General features: G+C 44.9%; 1 protein-coding gene across 8 annotated transcripts in view; it reads left to right on the top strand.

Moving 5' to 3' along the window:
- Positions 1-8650, top strand: part of Znf827 (zinc finger protein 827) — a 150277-nt gene extending 141627 nt beyond the window's left edge. The window contains exons 11-14 of one of the 8 annotated variants that reach the window (XM_048813471.1): positions 2745-2936; positions 3261-3438; positions 5320-5331; positions 6777-8650. In XM_048813471.1, the coding sequence (XP_048669428.1) occupies positions 2745-2936; positions 3261-3438; positions 5320-5331; positions 6777-7596 (1202 nt within the window). In that variant the 3' untranslated portion in view covers positions 7597-8650. The other 7 variants (XM_048813474.1, XM_048813475.1, XM_048813476.1 and 4 more) reach the window with 7 other exon arrangements.
- The last annotated feature ends 13369 nt before the right edge of the window (positions 8651-22019 follow it).

Here is a 22019-nt window from a genome sequence, read left to right as displayed (position 1 = left end):
TCCTGAATCAGAAACAGTGGATAACTCTCCAGTTACGTGGGGCTTATAAAGTACATTGTTAATTTACTACAGTATAACTTTAAGTGATTATACCACTTCCTACATAGTATAAGAAACTTAAAATAGTGTACTTCCATTTCTCCCTGCCCAGCCTTTATTATTGTCAAATATTTATATGCATGTGTTTTATATGCATGTGTTTATGTGCACCTGACGATGCACTGCTGTTATTTTTGTTTCAACAAAATTACTTTTATTATCTCTGAAAATATTTCAATACTAAGAAGGAAACATAAATTTACCTGTGTACTTATCGTTTCCAGGAGTCTTCATTCTGTTATGTAACCCATTTTTGCATTTGGTCTCATTTTCCTTCTGCCTCAAGGGCCCCTTTTAACGTTTCTCATAATATGAGTCTGCTGGCGACGAACTCTTTCATCTTTTTTAATGTCAACCTTTTTTGGTGTTTTTGCCGTCACTTTTGAAACATATTTTCATTCAGCTTTGTTCTTCTGAATATAACATGTTGGGGTTTTGTGTTTGTTTGTTTGTTTTTTTTTTTTCCTTTTCCCCCTCTGTCTACTCTTAGGACTTTTTTCTTAACCACTTGGATTCACAATTTAATGATAATGTTCTTTGGTATGGATTTCTTCATGTATCTTAGGCTTGAGGTTAATTGATCTTCTTGGATCTAGGAGTTTGTGATTTTCCTCAAATTTGGAAAAATTTTGTTCATTTCAGATATTTTTTTATACCCTACTCAAGTAGCCCCTCAGGACTTACACTAAGGTGCCTGAAGTCTCATCATTTACTGGTGCTCATTTCATTTTGGGCAATTCTTTTTCTGTTTCATTTCAGAGAGTTTCTATGGCTGTTAGCCTTCAGGTTCACTAACCTTTTCTTCTGCCATGTCTTAATCTGCTATAATCTCATCAATATATGGTTCTACTTCTGACTTTGGAGTTTCCATCTGTAGAATTTGACTTGTTCATATCATCCGTGTCTCTGCTTAACATTTTAATATATGAGATATATTTATAATGTTCTGGTCTATAAATTCTAATGGCGCCAGTTCTAGGTTAGTTTTAGTTGGTTGATTCTTCTCCCCATTTTGGGTTGTGTTTCTTCACATGCCTGATAATCTTTGTTTAGATACCAGACATCATGGTTTTACATATTGGTATTCAATATTTTCTGTACTCCTATAAGTATTATTGACCTTTGTTGTAGGACACAGATAATTACTTGGAAACTTTGATCCTCTTGAGTCTTACTTTTATGATTTGTTAGCAGGCCTGGATCATAAGGCATTGATCTCTCCAGGGCTAATTATTACCCACTACTAAGAGACCTTGCTCAGTTTTCTGCCTAATGCCCTGTGAATTATGTGTTTTTCTGATCTGGCTGATGCAGACAGCTGTTTCCAGCCCTGTGTGGGTGCAAATACCAGGCACTAAGCTCAAGTGGCGTTTTTCTGGTCTTGGGCAGCTTCCTTGCACACAGCTTCGACCCATGCTGTGCTAAAGATTCAAAGGGCACCCTCTGCAGGTCTCAGGTTCCTCCTCTGTGAACTCTGATGCCCTGTCTGGCAATGGCTATTCATGAGGATCTCTCCAGTCACTCAGCTCTGCCTCCTGCATCTGGGACCTGTCTTCTCCTCCCTGATGCACTGCAGCCTGGGACAAAGCTCAGGGCAGGAGGCTGAGCAGTCCCAGTCCTCACCCATCCTGTCGTGGTCTCTCAGGGGCCATTATGCTTCATCACCTCATGTCCAGTGTTGTAAAAACTATTGTTTGATGTATTTTGTCTGCACTTTCTTTTTTCTTAGTTGTTTCATAGCAATGTTAGGTCCAGTTCCTGATATTCCAAAATGAGTAGCAACTGCAGTCTCCCGACACAGATTTTAATGGCCTATTTGACTTGTTTATGCCTGGCTTTGAGGAGGAGCCCGGGGCACTGAGGAGCATGGACACTGGAGGCAGACCAACTCAAACTCCTCCACCACTTAGTGGCCACATGACCTAGGCCAGGTTTACCCCTGTGCCTCCATCCCCTCATCGGCAAAATGGCAATAGTTGTGCTGATAGAATTTTTGTTCTTTTGTTTGTTTGAACCCAGGGCCTCATGCATGCTCTGCCACTGAGATATCCTCCCAGGCCTTGGGATTTTTTTTTTTTTTGAGGGGGAGTACGGGTGGGGGGGTGGATTGAACTCAGGAACACTTAACTACTAAGCTGCATCCCCAGCCCTTTTTTATATTTAGATAAAGGGTCTCGCTGAGTTGCTTAGGGCCTTGCTAAGTTACTGAGGCTGGCTTTGAACTCGCAATCCTCCTGCCTCAGCCTCCTGAGGTGCTGGGGTTGCAGGCATGCATTACCGCACCCAGCTTCCTAGGATTTTTGAGAGGATAGAATGAGATAATGCATTTAAGGTGTAACAGTTTCTGGAACTTAGTACCATGTTCAGTACATCTTAGCCATTGTTATCATTAGATTCTAATTATTGTAAGACTCAATGAATATTTCTCAAATGCATGAATGCCTGCTCTTGGCTCTGAGAACCTTGCATGCCACCGCCACAGAAGCACTAGGAACTGGAACCCCAGTGAGTGCACTGGTGGGAGCTGGAAGCCTCAGCAGAATCGTGGTGCATCCATGAGACCCGACTCCTCCACCCTCAGCCGCTGTCATTCCAAGGGTTTTCGTCTCCCGGGTTAACAGATCTGGGTTGTTTTCATATTTCAGGGGAAGACAGGAAGACCCCCAGCGAATCAAATAGTCCCTCTTCATCCTCCCTCTCAGCTCTGAGTGACTCAGCCAACAGCAAAGACGACTCAGATGGCTCCCAGAAGAACAAGGGCGGGAACAATCTGCTGGTCATCTCTGTCGTGCCTGGGAGCCAACCCTCGCTGAACAGTGAGGAAAAGCCAGAGAAAGGTGAGGGAGGAGGTGAACGTGGCCTGCTAAGCCCTGTCCAGTCCAGGATGACCCAGTCTTGAGAATGAGCCCTGGAGAGGAAAGAATTATTAGGCCCAGGATGCAGAAAATCGCATTTTATTTTGGCTCGGTTTGTTTCCAAATGCAAGGTGGGAAGACGGAGAGGCTGACGTTGACTCTGAGGCTGTGTGTTTTGTATAGAGATGCAGGGAACGGTACCTGGGAGGTGCATCTGTGGGGAGGCACGGGGTGGGTGATGGGGGGAACCTCAGCCCCACTCCTGCCTCCTACATGCGCCTCTACACCCAGCTTCGGTCCTTTCAGGGTTCGAATGCGTTTTTTGCAACTTTGTCTGCAAGACGAAGAACATGTTTGAGCGCCATTTGCAGATACACCTCATCACCCGGATGTTTGAGTGTGACGTGTGCCACAAGTTCATGAAGACCCCCGAACAGCTGCTGGAGCATAAGAAATGCCACACTGTCCCCACCGGTGGGCTCAAGTAAGGAAAGCAAGTACAGAACCTTTTACTGCGTTGTTACCAAACACCCTTTCCCTTGCCCTTCCCCTTCCCTGAAGGTTTTGGGGGTCATGGAGTGGGAGAGCTTGGTTTGAGGGAAGTTAGTCAGAAACCTCTGCTGCCTTTAGCTGGATTGAATTAGACCTTTCCCCCAGGGGGGTCAGCAGATGCCAGCAGGAGAATCCATTTCACAAATATCCCCAGATTCAGGGCAAGGAAGAAGATGTGCTGGACAAGCCCAGCTGCAAGGGTAGACCCATCCTGCACTGTCTGAGTCTCGAGCACACTTGATTTTAATGGATTCAGGGGTTAGTGTCCCTGGGTGTCAATCATTACACTGTCACTACAATGCACCAACTCTGATTTTCAAACGGCTTGCCATATATCTTTTAAATAAGCCTTATGACCATTCCACCCCACCCACAATTGGAACCTTGGCAGTTTGACCAGGCAGGAGATAACATTTTTCATACAAAGATCATGTGCTTCACGCCTTCCTACGAACCTACCAGTGCCTTCCCCGAAAGATCTAGACAAGGAGCATCATCTTTATCCAATATTTGCAAGAAGCCCTCCAGTCTCAAGTGAGACCAGTCAGTTATTACCAAACATACTGTGTGTCTGGCTTGACAATAGGTGCTAAAGGGCACACGAGGAATAAAATATAATTTCCACCCTCAGGAAGTGTATGTGCTAACACTCCCAGAATTTAATCTTCCCAGTGAGTCTGAGATCAGAGTCCCCGTCCACAAGGCCCTTATGGTACACTGAGAAGAGGGAAGCACTACGTAGTTGGGCACAGAAAGACAGTTGTCGAGGCAGAATTATTAAATATTAGCTGAAACGATCATGTAGTGAAAAGAATAGAAATATATGTTTTACTTAATATGGGGAAAAATAAAACTTCCATTTGAAAAAAATTTTCATCATTGAGACTCAACTAACCAGAGAGGTGGTGTGCCTCCCTGTGTGGGTAAGGAATGGAGATCCCCAGAAAGGCCTTGGTAGTCTACCACCAAGGGCAGTGCAGGGTTGACTCCCCTGAGCTCCTGCCTGGTCGGGGGCACCCTCCTCCAAAACCTGCCCAAATGGAAGAGGCAGCAGACAGCACCTACTGTCGGCTCCACTTTGGTTCACTCTTGGGGGCACTCGGGTGGAAGGGAGGGGGTGGGGAAGGGTGGTTATAATTCACTCAACCAGTAGCTGGAAAATGCCTAGCAAGACCTTATTTGGGGACTTGATTTGGTTTGTTCCCACTGTCCCTTTATAAATAATTGGTATAAAAAGAAAGACGAACCCAGCTTTCTGTGGATGGACTAGTGACATTGCCTTCCCGGTAGCCCAGTGACGCCCATTACTTTGTGGCCTCGCCAGTTGTGGCTTTGCCAGTCGCCTTTCCTCAGGGGCCTAAGCAGTCCCGAGCCTCTGAACCCGTGGGGGAGAATGCACAATGAACCTGATGCATTTGCTGGGCCAGACACTTCCTGTGCGGTGCTAACCGTCCCCTGTGTGATAGTTTATGTTCTAGGATGACCAAGTAGAAGAATACTTTGAAAAAATTGATAATGCCTTCTGGCTATACAGTGAGTCTTTGTTTTGTTTTGTTTTGTTTCCTTCGCCATATCAGGGAATTAATTTGCCTGAGAGAGTGTCTTTAAGATAAACATTGGGAGCACGGAAAACCCTTAGCACTTTGCCTGAGCAGCAAGAGAAAGATTGAGCTGTGGGTCACAGAAATGTCCTTAACATGAAACAGACTGCCGACGTCTAAATTGCTTTTCTGTGATGGAACTGCTTGTACTCTATATCCTGTTCATAATGCAGATCAAATAAGATTATACTATTATTTTTCTTTTGCCGTAGCTCAGGACAGTGGTGAGTTTCAGACTCCTCTAGGTAAGGCCCAGCTTGGCGTAGGGGTTGTGTGTGCACCTGACCTGGGAATGGGCTTTATATTTCTCTCGTGTGCACTCTTCTGTGAGCTGAGGTTCAAGGCTAACGGCGAGCTTGGCGCTGAGGAGGCAGTGCACGGTGCACCTGGTTGTGTTGGGCTCTGCTGAACACCTCTCCAAACCCTCTGAGGACAGTCCACTCCCAGGCCCTGCCCTGCAGGAGCCATGCAAGAGTTGAGGCAGCCATTTGGGCATCTGCATTCTTTTTGGAAAGAGAGCAAACACGTTTCAGTTATCATTTCAGCCACCGACTCAAAACCCAGCAGTGTCCAGAAGAGAGGCCCCACAATTTTTGTAAACACGCCCCCACCACTCCTCGCAGCCCCTCTGGACAGCCGGGAGGGTTGGTGGCGGCCTGTCCGTGCTGCGAAGGATGGAGAACAGAGCCACAGAGAGGCCCAGGCTTTGTCCAGGGTCTCCAGTTAGAGCCCATAAGGTGATGGAGCCGGGACTCAAGCCCACCCCTCCAACTCCACCCCAGACACTTGTAGAGACCACTCATATAAGGGCTCAGCATGTCCCACGGGCTTTCCCCGCGCTGAGTGCTCTCCCTAGCACCATAGAGAATGCAGAAGGGACGTAAGAACTGCTCCTGCCCTCTGAGAATCGATGATCTGGCATAATAACGTACTGAGAGGTCTTCAAGTTCCAGAGCAGCCCCCCTCCTTCCTCCAGACCCCCCTGAATGGACGGCTGCTGGGAGGTCTCCGTCTCCCCGCAGCCCTGCACAGTCCTCTGCTTCCTTTCTGATGAGCTACAGGAGATACGTTCTATGTTTTCATATGTATGCACACACACACACACACACACACAGGGACACACACAGGCCTTCTCATCCTAACAACCCTTTAATAAGCACGACTCTGACCCCTGTGACTTTCTTTTTGCTGGAAGTAGCTCTCCCCTAAAGCTGTTCTTTAAAACCTCTTAGCCTTTCTGCGTGTGCTTGGTGTGGTGCATGAAAAGTCGATTCTTTGTGTTGCTCCCATCTAGGGGGACGGTCAGGAGGTTTAGACCTCTGCCATGTCTGGTCGGGAGTGGGGAGGGCTCCCAGGGGCCGGGTGGGGGGCTGGAGGGAGCGCCAGCTTGTGTATTCCTCGCAGTTTCTCTGGTCCCCTCGTGAGGGCTGGCCTTGGCCCTTGCAGCCAGGAGACCCAGTACAGGCTGAGCGGACCTCGGCGGAGCTCCCCGCTAGCGGGGACTGCTCTGTCACCAGTGAAAGCCAAAAAGGGCCATCTCCACCCCTGAGAGGCGGCAGGGCTGGGCTGGGCTGGGGTGAGGGCAGGCTGATGAGGAGGGGAGAAGCCTGGCTGCCACCGGCCCCTTCCGGCTGACCCTCCCTTGCATTGCTTCCCCCCCCCCCGGCAGGTGCCCATTCTGCATTTATTCCACCAACCGCCCCGCTGCCATGGAGTGCCACCTCAAGACCCACTACAAGATGGAGTATAAGTGCCGGATCTGCCAGACGGTGAAGGCCAACCAGCTGGAGCTGGAGACGCACACCCGGGAGCATCGCCTGGGCAACCACTACAAGTGTGACCAGTGCGGCTACCTGTCCAAGACCGCCAACAAGCTCATCGAGCACGTGCGCGTCCACACCGGGGAGCGGCCCTTCCACTGTGACCAGTGCAGCTACAGCTGCAAGCGCAAGGACAATCTCAACCTGCACAAGAAGCTGAAGCACGCCCCTCGCCAGACCTTCAGCTGCGAAGAGTGCCTCTTCAAGACCACACACCCTTTCGTCTTCAGCCGGCACGTCAAGAAGCACCAGAGCGGGGACTGCCCCGAGGAGGACAAGAAGGGCCTGAGTCCAGCGCCCAAGGAACCGGCCAGCCCCGGGGCCCCGCTCCTGGTCGTGGGGAGCCCCCGGAACCTCCTGTCTCCCCTATCGGTCATGTCGGCCTCCCAGGCTCTGCAGACCGTGGCCCTGACGGCCGCCCACGGCAGCAGCTCAGAGCCCAACCTGGCACTCAAGGCTCTGGCCTTCAACGGCTCCCCTCTGCGCTTTGACAAGTACCGGAACTCGGACTTTGCCCATCTCATTCCCTTGACCATGTTGTACCCCAAGAACCACTTGGATCTCACATTCCACCCTCCCCGACCTCAGACTGCGCCTCCCAGCATCCCCTCCCCCAAACACTCCTTCCTCGCCTATCTCGGACTAAGAGAAAGAGCAGAGACTGTCTGAGGGCAGCTGCGCTCTGTACCAAAAACAGACAGAGACAGGAAACAAAACAAACAAACAAAAACCCACAAAACTTAAACACAACCCCAGCAGGTGTATGTTGCTGCAAAACCTACAGACCCCAGGGGTCTGAACCACGTGTACTGTATATCTTTAGTAAGGAATAGAGAATTGGCTGTGTGTGTATACCTATCGCATTACCTACAAGCTGCTTTCCCCAACCTTCAGAGAGGTGACCCCTGCATACTTCTACCTTCAGAGGCATGCCTCCCCAGCCACCTGCCCCCACTCCAGCCCTTCCGTACTTCTCTCCGAACGGAATTTTGTCTGGTTAAACCCTCAAGAGAGTGTCCTTAATAGCAATCAGCACTTGTAAGCTTCTATACCGGTGCATTTGGTTTTCTGTTGGGTGAATGGGCTGTGTGGGCGTTTGTGGATTCCAAAAAGCAAGCCGTGTGTTGCGTGCCATGACTTCTCTGTTGCACATTCTCTGTACTGGCTTCTTGAACGGGGATGAACGTCCTTCTCCCTCCCGGGCTGTTCATCCACTACAGTTTCTCCCTGAGTTCCTTCATCACCTTTCCCTCTCTATTTTCCAGCTACAGAGTGATAGGGCCTGGTGCTCAGTGGATGAAGGGATGGCAGGCATCTGCAGTGCTGCTGGACATTTCCCACAGAGTGCTGGACACCTCGAGCTCAGATCTTCTCTGGTTATGAAGATGCGAGACATCAAGCGACTGGTCTGCAAGAAATATCTTGCAGCACTGCAGCTGGCATCACAAAACTTAAGTGTCGTTGTGCGCGCCCGTGCGGAAGCAGTGTGCATGGAGCGCGCACACAGCGCATCCTTTTTTTAAGGGCAGATTAAATATATATATATATGATGTATTAATTCAGTGGTTACCATTTGTTTGCAGAAAAAAAAATTGTATGAGTGGAAAACTTTATGGTTGATAAATCCAGCCAAGGAGATTAAAAGGGGTTTGGATAAATTCTGGGTATAAATGCTCAGACTAAAAAAAAAAAAAAAAGAAAAAGAAAAAGAAAAAAAAATGAAGCGGCAGTTTTGCACAGTGCTTTTGGCCTTGCACTAGTTTTTGTTTCTCATGGGGGAAAAAAAAGATAAAAGGAAGAAAATGTACCTTTTTTACGGAATGAGTAGACTGTATGTTTGAAAATTTAGCCACAACCTCTTTGACACATAATGACACAACAAAAAGGTGCTGTTGAGTCCTTGAGTTTAGTTATGCCCCTGAGAAGTTTCCATTGTGTCTGCAGATCCTCTGGCTGTAGCCATGTCCTCCGTGTGATTATAACTCTGTATTCCATTTTGTTAACGCCTGGTAGATGTAACCTGCTAGGAGACTAACTTTATACTTATTTAAAGCTCTTATTTTGTGGTCATTAAAATGGCAATTTATGTGCAGCACTTTATTGCAGCAGGAAGCAGGTGTGGATCGGTTTCACAGCCCTTGGCTCATCTTAAAAAATAATGGATGGCTTAAAAAGAAAAAAAAAAGAATGGAAAAAAATCTTTGGCTGAATATATTCATTGCTTGGGTTTTTAAGACAACAGAATTTCCAGTATAAAATAGGCTAAAAGAGCAGGAAGAAACGTGCTTTGTATAGTAATGGGAAATTTGGAATATAAAAGTTTATGTATTATTTATCTATGGAAGAGCTGGTGTACAGGAGGAACGCTTTCTTACTGTGTTGCTGTTTTCCCAATGTGTGTTATCCTAAAGTTGGGATTCTTCTTTTTTTCATCTGTTTCACCAGGGCAAAATAAATGCATCCCTGATTTTCTTCCTCTAGTCAGTTGCTTCTCTAAAAAGCCCCTTGGAAGTTAGTGCAGTTCTCCAGGAAGCCAGAATACTATACGTCTGTCCACACCACGGTCTCCCCCTCGCCCCTCTGCACCAACCCTCCTGCCCCCAGCCCTATCAGGTGCACTACCCTTCCCTTCGCCAGTCACCCAGCCCTGGATGGGGAGCCTGCTCTGTGCCCTGGCAAACCTGTTTACACTACGGAGATGTCCACGGGGGCAGGGAGGCCCGACCAGCTAGGGCAGGAAGCTCCCAAACCCTCAGTCATTCTCCAGCAGAGACCTTTTGCCCTTGGCCTTGTTTGAAACGTTCAACTCGCCATCTCAATGTCTCAGTAAAAGACACTATAGACAGTTATGGACAATATACTCCAAGAATACTGGGCTGGGGGGGGGGCTGTTTTTTTAAAGTCGTGTCTTTATCCCCATATAATGGAGAGTGTGCCACTTGGCTAATAATGTGTTTTCAAAACTACAAGTTCAGTGATGACAGCAAAGAGGGCCACGGTGATGTCACGGGGGCTGCCAGAAAAAGTGACTCACACTTAAGCACCGGCAGGTTCAAAACCTGAGAGGGTGGCCCTGACGATTAGCACTCTGGGTTGTACAGCTTGCTGCTTGTGCAATAAGAGGTTCTAGGGTGGAAACTTTCAAGATGGAGAGGAGTGACGGAAGGGGACATTTACTGCTCAAATGCCATGCATTTCACTGCTTGCCACTGAACTTGTATTTGAATGACTTAGTAATGCTTAATATAATTGGGCGACTTTTTTAGCACTTTGGAAAGAGTCATCAATCTTTCTGGTAAAATATATAAAAAAAAAAGTTTTCTGAGTGAGAAAAGGTGTGTTTGGAGTTTGTTTGACTTTTTATATTATTATTGTTATTAATAAAGAAAAAATCTACAGCATTTTTCAGACTCCACCTAGATAATATGTACCCCTGAATTTGGTTTGCAGTTTGATACTCAGGGAAGGATGTATTCCGTAGATATCCTTTCCGCGTAAAACACTAACATCTTTGAGAAATTCACCTGCCAACTAACTTCAATTCTGTTTTCTCTATGCATTCTTCCATGAAAGCAAGCTTATTTTTCCATATAGCATTGCAGTTAGGTTCTCAGCACTTTCTTCTATCCTTTTTTTTTTTTAACTCCTCATATTATGTTTGGATGATCATACTGTCAAGGTTTGTGTACATTACTGAAAATTTGTATTGTATAAAGCTTTTTGCATTACAAGGCTGTACAGGGTCATTTTGACAGTAACTGGTATATTCCTTTGCATCTTATGTTGCATTGCCAATTTCTAGTGTATCCAGTTTGAAAGTATAATATACTCTAATTAAAAAAAAAAAAGGTTGGCTATACTCTGGTTTCTTTTGCTTTCTTGGTTGCCACGCTTGGCTCCTGGTGAAGTCTCAGGGTTTTGTTTGTCTTCTTTTGTTCTGTTTTTTCACTTTTCAGTGTGTTATCACATTTTGGAAATGCCCACTCCTGTTTATAGCTATTACAAAATGCAAGTTTTGAACAGCTGTGGTTATAATGCAAACTGTTACTGTGTAAGTCATTAAGGTCTTTTAAGGTTGGGAGCATATCCATCATTCAGGACAGTGGCAGCCAGCTCCTTCCTGAAATCATTTAGTGACATTTAAAAGCGTTCAGCAACCATACCCTCTCCTGCTTAACATTATTTTATTGACCCGTAGCCAAAGGGGGGCGGGGGGAGACAGATGAATAATTCCGTTTATCTTAAGCTGAGCAAGTAAGAGATTTTAATGAAGGGAAATGCTGTTTTGCAAGCTAAATAATAATCTACCCAAAATGCAAATAATCATAGTTCACCATTCAAGGGAAGGTACCAGAGAAACTGAGACCAAAAAGAAATTTCAGAAGTGTTGGGGGAGGAGAGAAAGACATGAAAAGCACACTGATAAGTTAAAAAAAAAAATCTCTTAAAATCCATTTTAAAGCTGTATCCATTCGAGATCTTCCCCATGAGTCTGTGATGATTGATAAAAATATATAAAGCAGCAGATGAGAATGTTTGGCCTGGTTCACAACTTGCATGCTTATAAATATAATGTCCTTTACTTATTTCAAGAGATTGTGAACCACTTCACTCTAACATTTAAAGTGATCAAATTTACTTTTTTAAAAATGAGATAATGTAGGAGAAACCACTTTGCAAATGACCAGTCACTAATCAGACCCTATTTTCTCCTTCTTTTTCTCATTCAATAACTATTTTTTAGAGGGTTGAAACGTTTTCTTTTTATCGGGTTCAAGCACTAATTTTGTTTTGGGGTGGCCGGCACTTATGGGAAATATTAATATGAGCCAGACTCCTTTGATTTTGGTAATGAATACAAGCATGAGTGTCTTCTCATTTTTAACAAACACTTCTTTTCTTACACTCATAGCTACATCACATGCTCCCTCTGGTTAGGTAACCTGCAATATGAAGAAAATAATCATCAGTTTGGATACCATTTCCCCTGATATGGGCTTCCAGTGACCCTGAGGAACAATCAGAAAACAGAGCCACTAGTGAGAGAAGGGACCTCGTGTTTCTTTAGTTATGGATCGGGCATCTTTAGGCCAGTCACCTGGCCTTTGAATTCTAATTCCAGATCTTAGATACCCTTTGTATTGTCAGGCTACATAAGTATAATCAAGGTCAAGCAAGACTCGGGACATGTTTATACTGTGTCTGTGGCTGATCATTCATTTGGTGACCGCCAACAAAACATATCTCATTGTTTAACAGCCATATCTTTGGTCACGGGGGAATAAGGAGAAGAGAAATATCAAGATCTGGTGAGCATTTTTGTCTCCCTGCCCAGGTCAGAAGCCTCACGTTAAAACTCTGCCAATGGCCATGGGGAGCCTGGTGGGCAATGTGGATGGTGTGAAGGGGAGGACGTGTACCTCATTAGTTGCTGAAACACAGAAACCAGGCCCTCCCAGTGCTTTTCAGGCCATGGTGAGAAGGAGAACCCAGAGAAGCTGTGCGTGTAAGAGGAGGAGGAGGGAAGGAAGGGGTCAGCCCCTGAAGGGATTTCATTCATGCCTCCAGGAGGAGGCAGAGCATGTAAAACTGAAGTTCTTCCAACCACAGCTTAGAACCAATGAGCAAAATCACCAGATACAGAGGGTCCCTTGAGTAGGCTCAGGCCACATCCTAAGGAGCGGTCAATCAAACACGCAGGCTACCCCATCAACATCTTTTCTTATGTCATCCCTCACAATACGAGAGTCCCACACAAAATGTGATTTATTTGGTGAATAATTCCAATTCCTCAAGTAAGTGAAATGTGTTAACTCCTGGGGACTGAAGGACCCCAACCTTCCCCTTTTCCCAGGTCTGGGTGATCTCAGGTTATTCATCAAGACCTCTTCTTTTTTATGAGGTAGTAGATCTCTCATTCATAATTCTTTCTTTAGAGTTGGATCTGCAAAACAAGACAATACAAAAATCTGCTCACACTGGTAGTTGCTATAAAAGAGAAAGAAAACAATTGCTCTGTCCCCTTTTTTGAAAAGATTCCTTTTCAAAATGGTTAAGGTAAGCATCAATAAGGGTTTTCAATACAATTGTAGACTTGAAGCAGAGCATCTACTTTTATTCACACTTCAAAATTAATTCCCCCTACTTCAGAATTAATTCCCATGGTTGTCCACCCTGTTTACTGAGAATACCTGATTATATATAATGTTTTCCAACAATAAAGGACATACCATTGAGGTAAAGCATGGCTCAGACACAAATGAGGGGTTTTTTAGTAGTTTTAGTTGTAGACAGACACAATACCTTTATTTTATTTATTTCTCTTTATGTGGTACTGAGAATCGAACCCAGTGTCTCACATGTGCTAGGCAAGCACTCTACCACTGAGCCACAAACTCAGCCCTGGTGACGACATATCTTTAAGCACCTCATAAAAAGAGAGGGTGAACTAGATGATCTCTAAGACCGTTCCCCACCCTAACGGCAACCTATAATAAACCACATTTCTATGACTTAATAAATAAGAAAAAAAGTTCACTTTTGAAGTAGAAGTCATTGCAAGGCAAAAATTCTTATAAGACAATTAGAACAAAAATGGTACGTCAACATTTTTAAGCCACCACCGGCTCAGAGGAGGGAAAAAAGAAAAAAAAAAGACTAAAAATATTTTCCTGCCCACTTCAGAGTTTGGGAGGTCTAAAATTTTCTTCTTATTAAAGCTAAGTCACCATGGTTGGATTGCCTGAGTCATCTTGAGGGCGGCTTAAACATATTTTACCAACCTGTGGGTACTTCATCTAATTTAATGAGTTAGGAGCCAGCCAGATGGGAATAGAGATGCCTTGCCCTACCAACTTCATCTCTCTAACTCTGCTCCCTCCATTTCCCACCACCCCACTTCTTCCAGCCTCCTCCACGTGACTGGTACGATTGTGACCACCGAGTTCTCTGCCTGCCACCTTTAAGTCTACCCTTCTGTAGAAGAGTAAATGATTTAGCAGGTGGTCTGATGAGATCATTTTTCATTTTGACATCATGAAATAATATGTGAAATAGTCTTATTCTGCCACTTGCTTAAAAAGAAAGACTCACCCCAAGAACTCGGAGAACATTAGGAAAGTTAGTTCCCAGGCACTTCAAATGAATGGAAAATTATCTGTTTATCTTTGTCTGTGTACCTATTTGTCTCTATTGAATCTAGCCTCACTAGGTGAATCTACCTACCTATTTATCTATCTCTACCATCTGTCATCATTCATTTATCTTTAACCATCTATCTGTTTCCTGATCCCCAACCCTCGACCCCTGCAAAAAAAAACAACACAGAGCCCTGAGAATAGAGATTACGTGCAAGCATTTATTTTTGGAAGCAATTTTGAGAACAAAAAAAGTGGGATATTAAAAAGAGTGAAACAGCGAAGACAAGAGGAAAGACAGTCCCAGGGTGCATCAGTGAGCTAGTCATTGCTACGGGCAACTGGATGCAGTCCCTCTGAGGGTCCCCATGAGGACCGTGTAGAGGTATCTCAGAATCGGCAGCCCAAGGGTGGGAAAAGGAAGGGGTCTGAGTAACCCCGAGGGCGTCCGTGCTCTTGCACTTCTAGCTTTGCTTGACCCATGGTTGAGGAGGTCCTAGAGGCGGCCAAGAAACCACGTGGGAGAGCTGGCTACTGGGTAAAGGTGAGGCATTGCAGTTACACCTGACCACAGATGGTTGCAAGGTCAGTTAGCAAGGTGGGGACCACCAGTGTCCAATACAATGGTTGTATTTGTCATGAAGGTTCCCATTACTTTTCCCTCTAGGCCCGTGTGGGCTACCCACTGAATCCCTTGAATTAGCTCAAAGCTCCTTTCCTGTCCTCCTACTTCTGAGAGGGACTGGTGAAGTTGGCAGAATCAGTGCAGGGATGTGATGCTAGGGAATGACAGAGCTGGCCCCTGGGAAGCAGGTGAAGGCCCTGGAATCCGTAGGGCAGGGTCTCTACAGCCTTCTCTTCCTTGGGGTTTTTTTGTTTTGATTTTTGTTTGTTTGGGATCTGGTTTGGGCTGGTTTTTTGATGGTGGGATGGACCCCAGAGACTTGTGCATGCTGGACGAGGGCTCTACAACCGAGCTCTACCCCCAGCCCTGGGTCTGCGTTGATTTCTCCAATAGGAAAGCACTTGACAGGGACATGGGCTGGCTCCTGCAGCTTCCTTGACCCAGGAGGGCCCAAACAGAGCCAACGGGGAGAAGCTATCCCAGAGCACTGGGACCAGCCTCAAGCCCAAGTATAGGCACCCAGGTGGCTCTTGTAGGTCCCAACTTACTATGAATGGGAGTCCAACAAAGGGGTTGGGAGCTAAAAATAAGATGGTTACATTTGCCTGGCATTTTCTGTGTGCACAGAATTCCCTCAAAAATTCCCTGGGCTGGACAGGGAGTGTCTGCCCTCACGCAACAGCTAATCAAAAATTTAAATATTCTGGATATCTCTATTGTTCCTTTCTTTTTTTAAAACCACAGATTGAAACCAAGGATGCTTAACCACTGAGCCACATCCCCAGCCTTTGTTGTTGTTGTTGTTATTCTGAGACAGAATAACAACAACAACAAGTCTAAGTTGCTGAGACTGGCTTTGAACTAGTCATCTTCCTGACTTAGCTTCCCGAGGTGCTGGGATTACAGGTGTGCATTTCCAAACCTGGTAATTCTTTCCATTTTTAACACACAAAACTAGTAGTCCTGCTGGGCATTGTGGCACACGCCTGTAATCCCAGCTGCTCCAGAGGCTGAGGCAGGAGGATCCCAAGTTCAAAGCCAGCGTCAGCAAAAGTGAGGTGCTAAGCAACTCAGTGAGTTGCTCTCTGTCTCTAGATAGAATACAAAATACGGCTGGGGATGTGACTCAGTGGCTGAGTGTCCCTGAGTTCAATCCTGATACAAAAAAAAAAAAAAAAACTAGTAGTCCTTTTACTAATAAAAGATTGGAATAGTGTGGACTGATGGATGGTCCCATAGATACATAGAACACACACATGAGCCAGGCTTGTTGGCACACACCTATGGTCCTAGCGGCTCCACAGGCTGAGGTAGGAGAATTGCAAGTTCAAAGCAAGCCTCAGCAACTTAGCCAGGCTCTTAGCAACTTAGTGAGACCCTGTCTCAAAATAAAAAAATAATTGGAGATGTGGCTCAGTGGTTAAGTGTCCTTGGGTTCAATCCCTGGTACCAAAAACTGATACAAAATAAACAAAAACAAAAAAAAAAGAACTACACACGAACACATACACATAGATACATAGACATAAACATAATAAATGTGTATGTGTATGTGCATCCAGAAGGAAGGCCACCGGCTTTATCATTCTAGGATTCATATTAAAAGACAACATTTTTCATTTTTCCCTTGTGCTGCCGAAAATAAAAACAGGCTGATGAAAGAGCCTAACATATGAAAAGAATAATTAAGGGTCAAAGAAATCTCATTAATCAGAGCACCCCCTTGCCCATCTTTCCTGCAACTAAATAAATGGGCATGACCATGGGGCATCACCGCGCTATCAGTCATGGGCCCATCTCTTTATGGCATCGGACAACAGACGGAGCAGCCGCAATAGCCAAATACGCTGGAGTCTTGGCTACACGAAGAGGCCATGTATCTTTTTAAATGAGCAGAATAATAATTTCCTGCTGATGAAGGACTTTACAATTTGGCTTGTCTGCCTGTGGATTGGAGGATTCTGCACTTAGACATGACTTACCCATAATCCATTGCCTCCCTCATTAGTATTCTCATACCTGGTTCTTCACAACCCAAAGTTTCCATCCCAGACAGACATAGTCTAAAACAAGTCCAAACCCACTCACCAACCACTTCTCTCTCCCCAGACACCTCACCTGCTCTAACCTGTACCAATGTCTCCCTCTCCTTTTCATTGATTATTCACGAGCAACAAATATGTGTCAAGTCATGTGCCAGCAGCTGCTAAGAAATGGAACTAGGTAAAATATAGTTCCTGGCTTTGAGAAACTACCAGTCAACTGAAGACATGCATGTTTGAGTAGATGCACTGTAATACCCAAACGCACATGAATTGCTGTGGAATTACTGTATAGATGGCTAGTAGTTCTAATTTGCAAAACACGGTCTAAAGCATAAGTCGGGTTTTGTAAGGAGGGAAAGCGGAGAGGGCATTCCAGATTGAGGGAACAGCTTGCACAAAGGCAAGAAGGTGAGAGATTGCTCAGTGGATTCCGTTGTGCTGGAAGATGCCAATGAAACCCGCGAGCGCCAGGCTTCGAGTCCCTTGTCAGAGACACTGAACTCTCCTGTTTCTCCTGAATCTCCTCTAGGCGGTGAGAGCGAACGAGAAGTGTTGAGGAGAATGACGTTATTGGATCTGTTTTAAGAAGATCGTTCTGGCAGCAGTAAGAAAGGAAGATTGAAAAAGGCAAAACAAAAAGGAAAAAAGAAAAACTGGAGAAACTGGGATGTCTATCATGTCCTAAACTGAGATCATCACCGTCTCCTTCAGATCAACCCCTTACCACATATTCCTTTGCTCCAAAAAGGGCACATCTGTCCTCTAAGTTACCCCCAGATATGAAACTTGGGGTCATCTTTGTCCTTCTGTTCCTTTCTTCTTCTTCCTCCCTCTCGTTAGACAGTGAACCACTAGGTGCCACCTCACCAACAGAGTCCTGACTATTCTGTCTGCCAAATATTTATGGCTATCCTGTCTTTTCCCCTCTAACATCCTAAGGAAGGTCTTGAGCATCCTCCCCAGGAGTGTCAATAGTTTCCTGCCTGAACAGGATAGTCTTGTGCAGGGAATACTGGGGAAAAAAAAAAAATCATCCCAGAGCTTAGAAGAAAGGTCATGATCAGACTTTAAGATGTGAAGAGGACATCTGAAGACAGTGGAGAGGTGGTGGCACCGTGGCAGCAGCTGTAAAGACAACAACCAAGGAACCAAAGGCAGAACCGTGGGAGATGCCGACTTTAAAGGGGAAGGAGGAGCAGCAATGCTGGAGAAAGAGAGGAAGCAATCAGAGGAGTCACGGGCCAGCACACACCGTCAGAAGCCAGGGAGAGAGAGGCTGTATTGTGAAATGGCACCCAAGCCTGAGTAGGGTGAGGTCGAATCTCACAGCCTTTGCCAATGAGAAAGGCCTTGGTGACCTCTGAGGACGTCGCTTCAATGACAGGTTGGGAATGAAAACCAAATGCCACCAGGTTGAAGAATGGTCTGAGCCCGGTGCAGTGGCACACACCTGTAATCCTAATAGCTCAGGAGGCTGAGGCAGGAAGATGGTAAGTTCAAAGCCAGCCTCAGTAACTTAGCAAGACCCTGTCTCTAAATAAAATAGAAAACAAGGTGGGGATGTGGCTCAGGGGTTAAGCACCCTGAGTTCAATCCCTGGAACCAAAAAAAGAAAAAGAGAGAGAGAGAGAATGGCCAGCAGTAAGAAGCTGGTGAGGAGAAAAATCTACCCTCGTATGAAGGTAGGTAGTGAATAAATTCATGCTTACTTAGCTCTTGCCAAAAGACACCAAATCTTTCTTTCTCTTCTAACTTTCTCCCATTTCCCACTTCACATTCCTCCAATAGGAGAAAAGTAAATGGCTGGCGTTAGAATCTCCAGCCACATTCCACACCAGGTTTCCATCAGTCTCTCTGCAGTTTGGGCAGTTCATTCTAATACCATTCTTACTTAAGGTTTCTGTTAGCCAAACACATCTTGGGAAACAGGGGTGTGTGGGTAAAATGTAGTACCACTCCTCCTGAACACAAGAGTACAGGCAAGAGTGGGACGTGGTGGTGCACTCCTGCAATCCCAGCAGCTGGGAAGGCTGAGGCAGGAGGATCACGAGTTCAAAGCCAGCCTCAGCAATGATAAGGTGCTAAGCAACTCAGTGAGACCCTGTCTCTAAATAAAATACAAAATAAGGCAAGTCACCCTGCCCCCTTATCCTTTGGCTGTGGCCAGAAGGATTCCAGTCTAGAAAAAAACAAAGATTTAGAAGGGAATATGATGCTCCTCCAAAAACATGATGGTCAGAGAGCCCAGATTGAAGCCACCAGTCCCTGAGTATTAGAGTTAGGAGGGAAATCTAAAAGCCTAAAAGAGGTTGCTCGTGTGGGAGTCCAGGTACCATGTCACCCTGTCTCTTTCTGAGGCCCTGCAAACCCAGCCTTCGTGACAATGGATCTCAAATCCTTCTAGGCTGCTCACCACTTCAGCTTATGGGCCCAGTCACCGTTCCCCACTTGCTGCCACCTCACCAACAGGAAAAAGAGAACCTTATCTAATAGGAATAGAAGTTGGTTGTGTGAGCTAGACATGAGAAAGCTCTAAAGAGTCTGTTTTTCATTAAATATCATGAGAAAATTATTAATTCATGCCAGAAACACAAATGTAAACATTATCATATTGAAAGCATTTATTCTGCAGGAGACCATCTGGCGAAGCCTCACAGACCACACTTTGAGAAGCAGAGCGTGGATGTCACCGTGGCGGGCTCTTCCGTGAACAAGGCAGATCCAGAAGAAGTGAAAATTCAAGGGTTTTGAGGGGAGTGCTTTGCAGGAGTGACATCTGCTAGATATTTGTCACATGCTCTCTAGAGGTGGGCCTGCTTTGACAAATGCTGTTTTGCAAAACTTTTAATTTTCAAAGCAAGGGGGTGGATATTATTTCAGAATCCCTCTCTTTAAAAACGGATTCTTTCCTTGGGCACATTAGTCCAGAAGGGTATTGGCACACAAATTGTGAATTGTTTAACATAAAGGATGGAGACAGGGTGAAGGGGAGTATGGGAAATCTGATATGTGAGCAGCTATGATTAATTATTGATTAACCCCAAGCGAGAATTATAGCCTCCCAAAATCACAATGTAAAAGCAAGATTCTTTTTTTATTTTTAATGCAGCTTCAAACACTGCACACTGTCACATTTAAAGATAATTGTAATTTGGAAAACATTTCCCTCTCGAGATGGACAGAGCACCAGTTTTGTACGAAGCAGAGCAAATTTTGCATTCCTGAAGAATGAAAAGAAGAAATGCTGGGGCAACCTGAAGTGATGGCCTGACCCCCTGAAAATCCAACTGGACCCTTTTTGCCTGGCTGCCCTCCATCGTCAGTGGACCCTGAACTTGATTTTGTTTGTAGCTCTGCCTTTATTTACCTAGAGATGCTATTGATGTAGAGTTCTGTGTGGAGTCTTTCTAAATCTCCTTTCTCTGTTTGTTACCCATCACCTCTCCAAGGGGTGAACCTAGAGAATCTAGAGAACAAATTCTCTAACAGTCTTCTCAGCCCTTACCATTTCATTCCCATCTTGGCCCTCCCCAAGACCATCAGCCCACTCAAGTTCAGTCACTAAGCATGGAGTCATCTGAAGGGGGCCACATTAAACTTCAAACAGTACAAGCAGTATACACTGTGTCCTACTTACCCAGGCAGGGGCTACCCATGCCTCAAGTGCTAGTGTAAACAGCAGCATCTGACACATAGGAGCATAGTATTGGTCAAGGGTGTTTGGGCTGCAGCCACTAGGTGCCTAATTACCTGTTAGGGGAGTGAGTAATTCAGATTACACAGGCTGCATATGGTTACTGTCTCATCCCATCAAACCCTTTAATGTGTGTATTATGAACAGAAGAAACAACACAATCTCCTAGGAGAATACGGACCCTCAATGATTATTCCCATATTCCTTACACTTGGAAAAGTTTGACACCTAATTTTAGTACTTTTCAAAAAGGTGATAAAAAAACAATTCAATATTTACACTTCAAAGTGAAAAGAAGCCAGACTGGATTTTGTTTGCATCTTCTGCCTTTGTTTGCTCAGAGACACTACTGCTGGTTGATTTGTTTGTGTTTGAGCCTTTCTCAAATCCTGCCCCTGGAGGCCACTCACCACCCTCAAAGGGGAAACCTAGTGTTTAATATTATAGAGCCCCAGCCTCCGATACTAAACTTCTGGAGAGGGGAGCAGGACCTTCAGGTGCCAGAGTCCAAGCTGAGTCTTGGCCTGCCCTAAGCTTGGCCACTGTAGGTCTTTTCTGCTCAAATCTATCATTGATTTAGGACAACTCATCTGGTAACGAATTCGATTACTGAGTGAGTGAACAAATTATTTGTCGATGCTTCTTATAACTCTCAGCCATCTAAGAGAATATTTAGTAGGTAGGTGACAAATGAGTAAGAGAGAGAGAGTTCCAGAAATTGTGGGACTTTAATGCATCTGATTCCATTTCTTCATCACAGCCTGGATAAGGCGAGGGGAGGTAAGAGAAAAGAGAGAGAAAGACAGTCGATTAATCATTAATAATACATTATTTGTATAACTCATGTTAACCCAAGGCAGTCTTAGGGTTCAGTCTTGGCATAAATCACAGAAAAATAATAATTTCACAAAAAATAAATAATATATTTAAAAGCAACTGAAGTCTTATTCTTCCATGAAACACCAAAGAGGGGAATACATTTTAAATGTACTTCCAGAGATCTTAAAAATCTTCGTTAGATACTTTATTTCTTACCAAACTAAGCAAGAATCCCTTGAAGCCTTAACTCTTCTCCCTTTCTCTATAATGCCCTAAAATTCCTCCCTACACTCAAGCACACAGTCCTCCTATCTCTTCCTCAGCCCTTTGTTATATACGTCAATTTTAATCCTTCTAGTTTCTTCTTTCCACCCTACATCTGAACCAATAAAATACCTGAGCCCTCAGATTGAAAGAGCCTATCAGTTCTCCAAGGGAAATAAAGTTGAAAAACAAATTAACACATAGCTATGTCAAAATAAAACCCAGAACACCAAGATGAAAAAGATATCCTGCAAAGTACAATAAGATTCAGAGAGATTCCCTACAAAGTGGTGAGATTCAGAATAACAGGAGACTGCTCCTCTACCCCAGCAGTTTCAAGAAAACAATGAAACAACAGCTTAGAAATGCTCATATTTCAAACTTGGGGTTCTATAACAAGGCCAACTAACACTCAGAAAGAGATCAAAATAAATTCTCACACAAGCCCTCAGGAAAATTTATTACATACTCTCTGGTGGAGAAGGGAGAAAGAACAAAAGAAAACCTAC

This window comes from Marmota marmota, unplaced genomic scaffold (genome assembly GCF_001458135.2).
Source record: "Marmota marmota marmota unplaced genomic scaffold, marMar, whole genome shotgun sequence".
Taxonomy (NCBI): Eukaryota; Metazoa; Chordata; class Mammalia; order Rodentia; family Sciuridae; genus Marmota; species Marmota marmota.
Note: the sequence above shows the minus strand (reverse complement) of the source record. Positions and strands in the feature narration are given on the sequence as shown.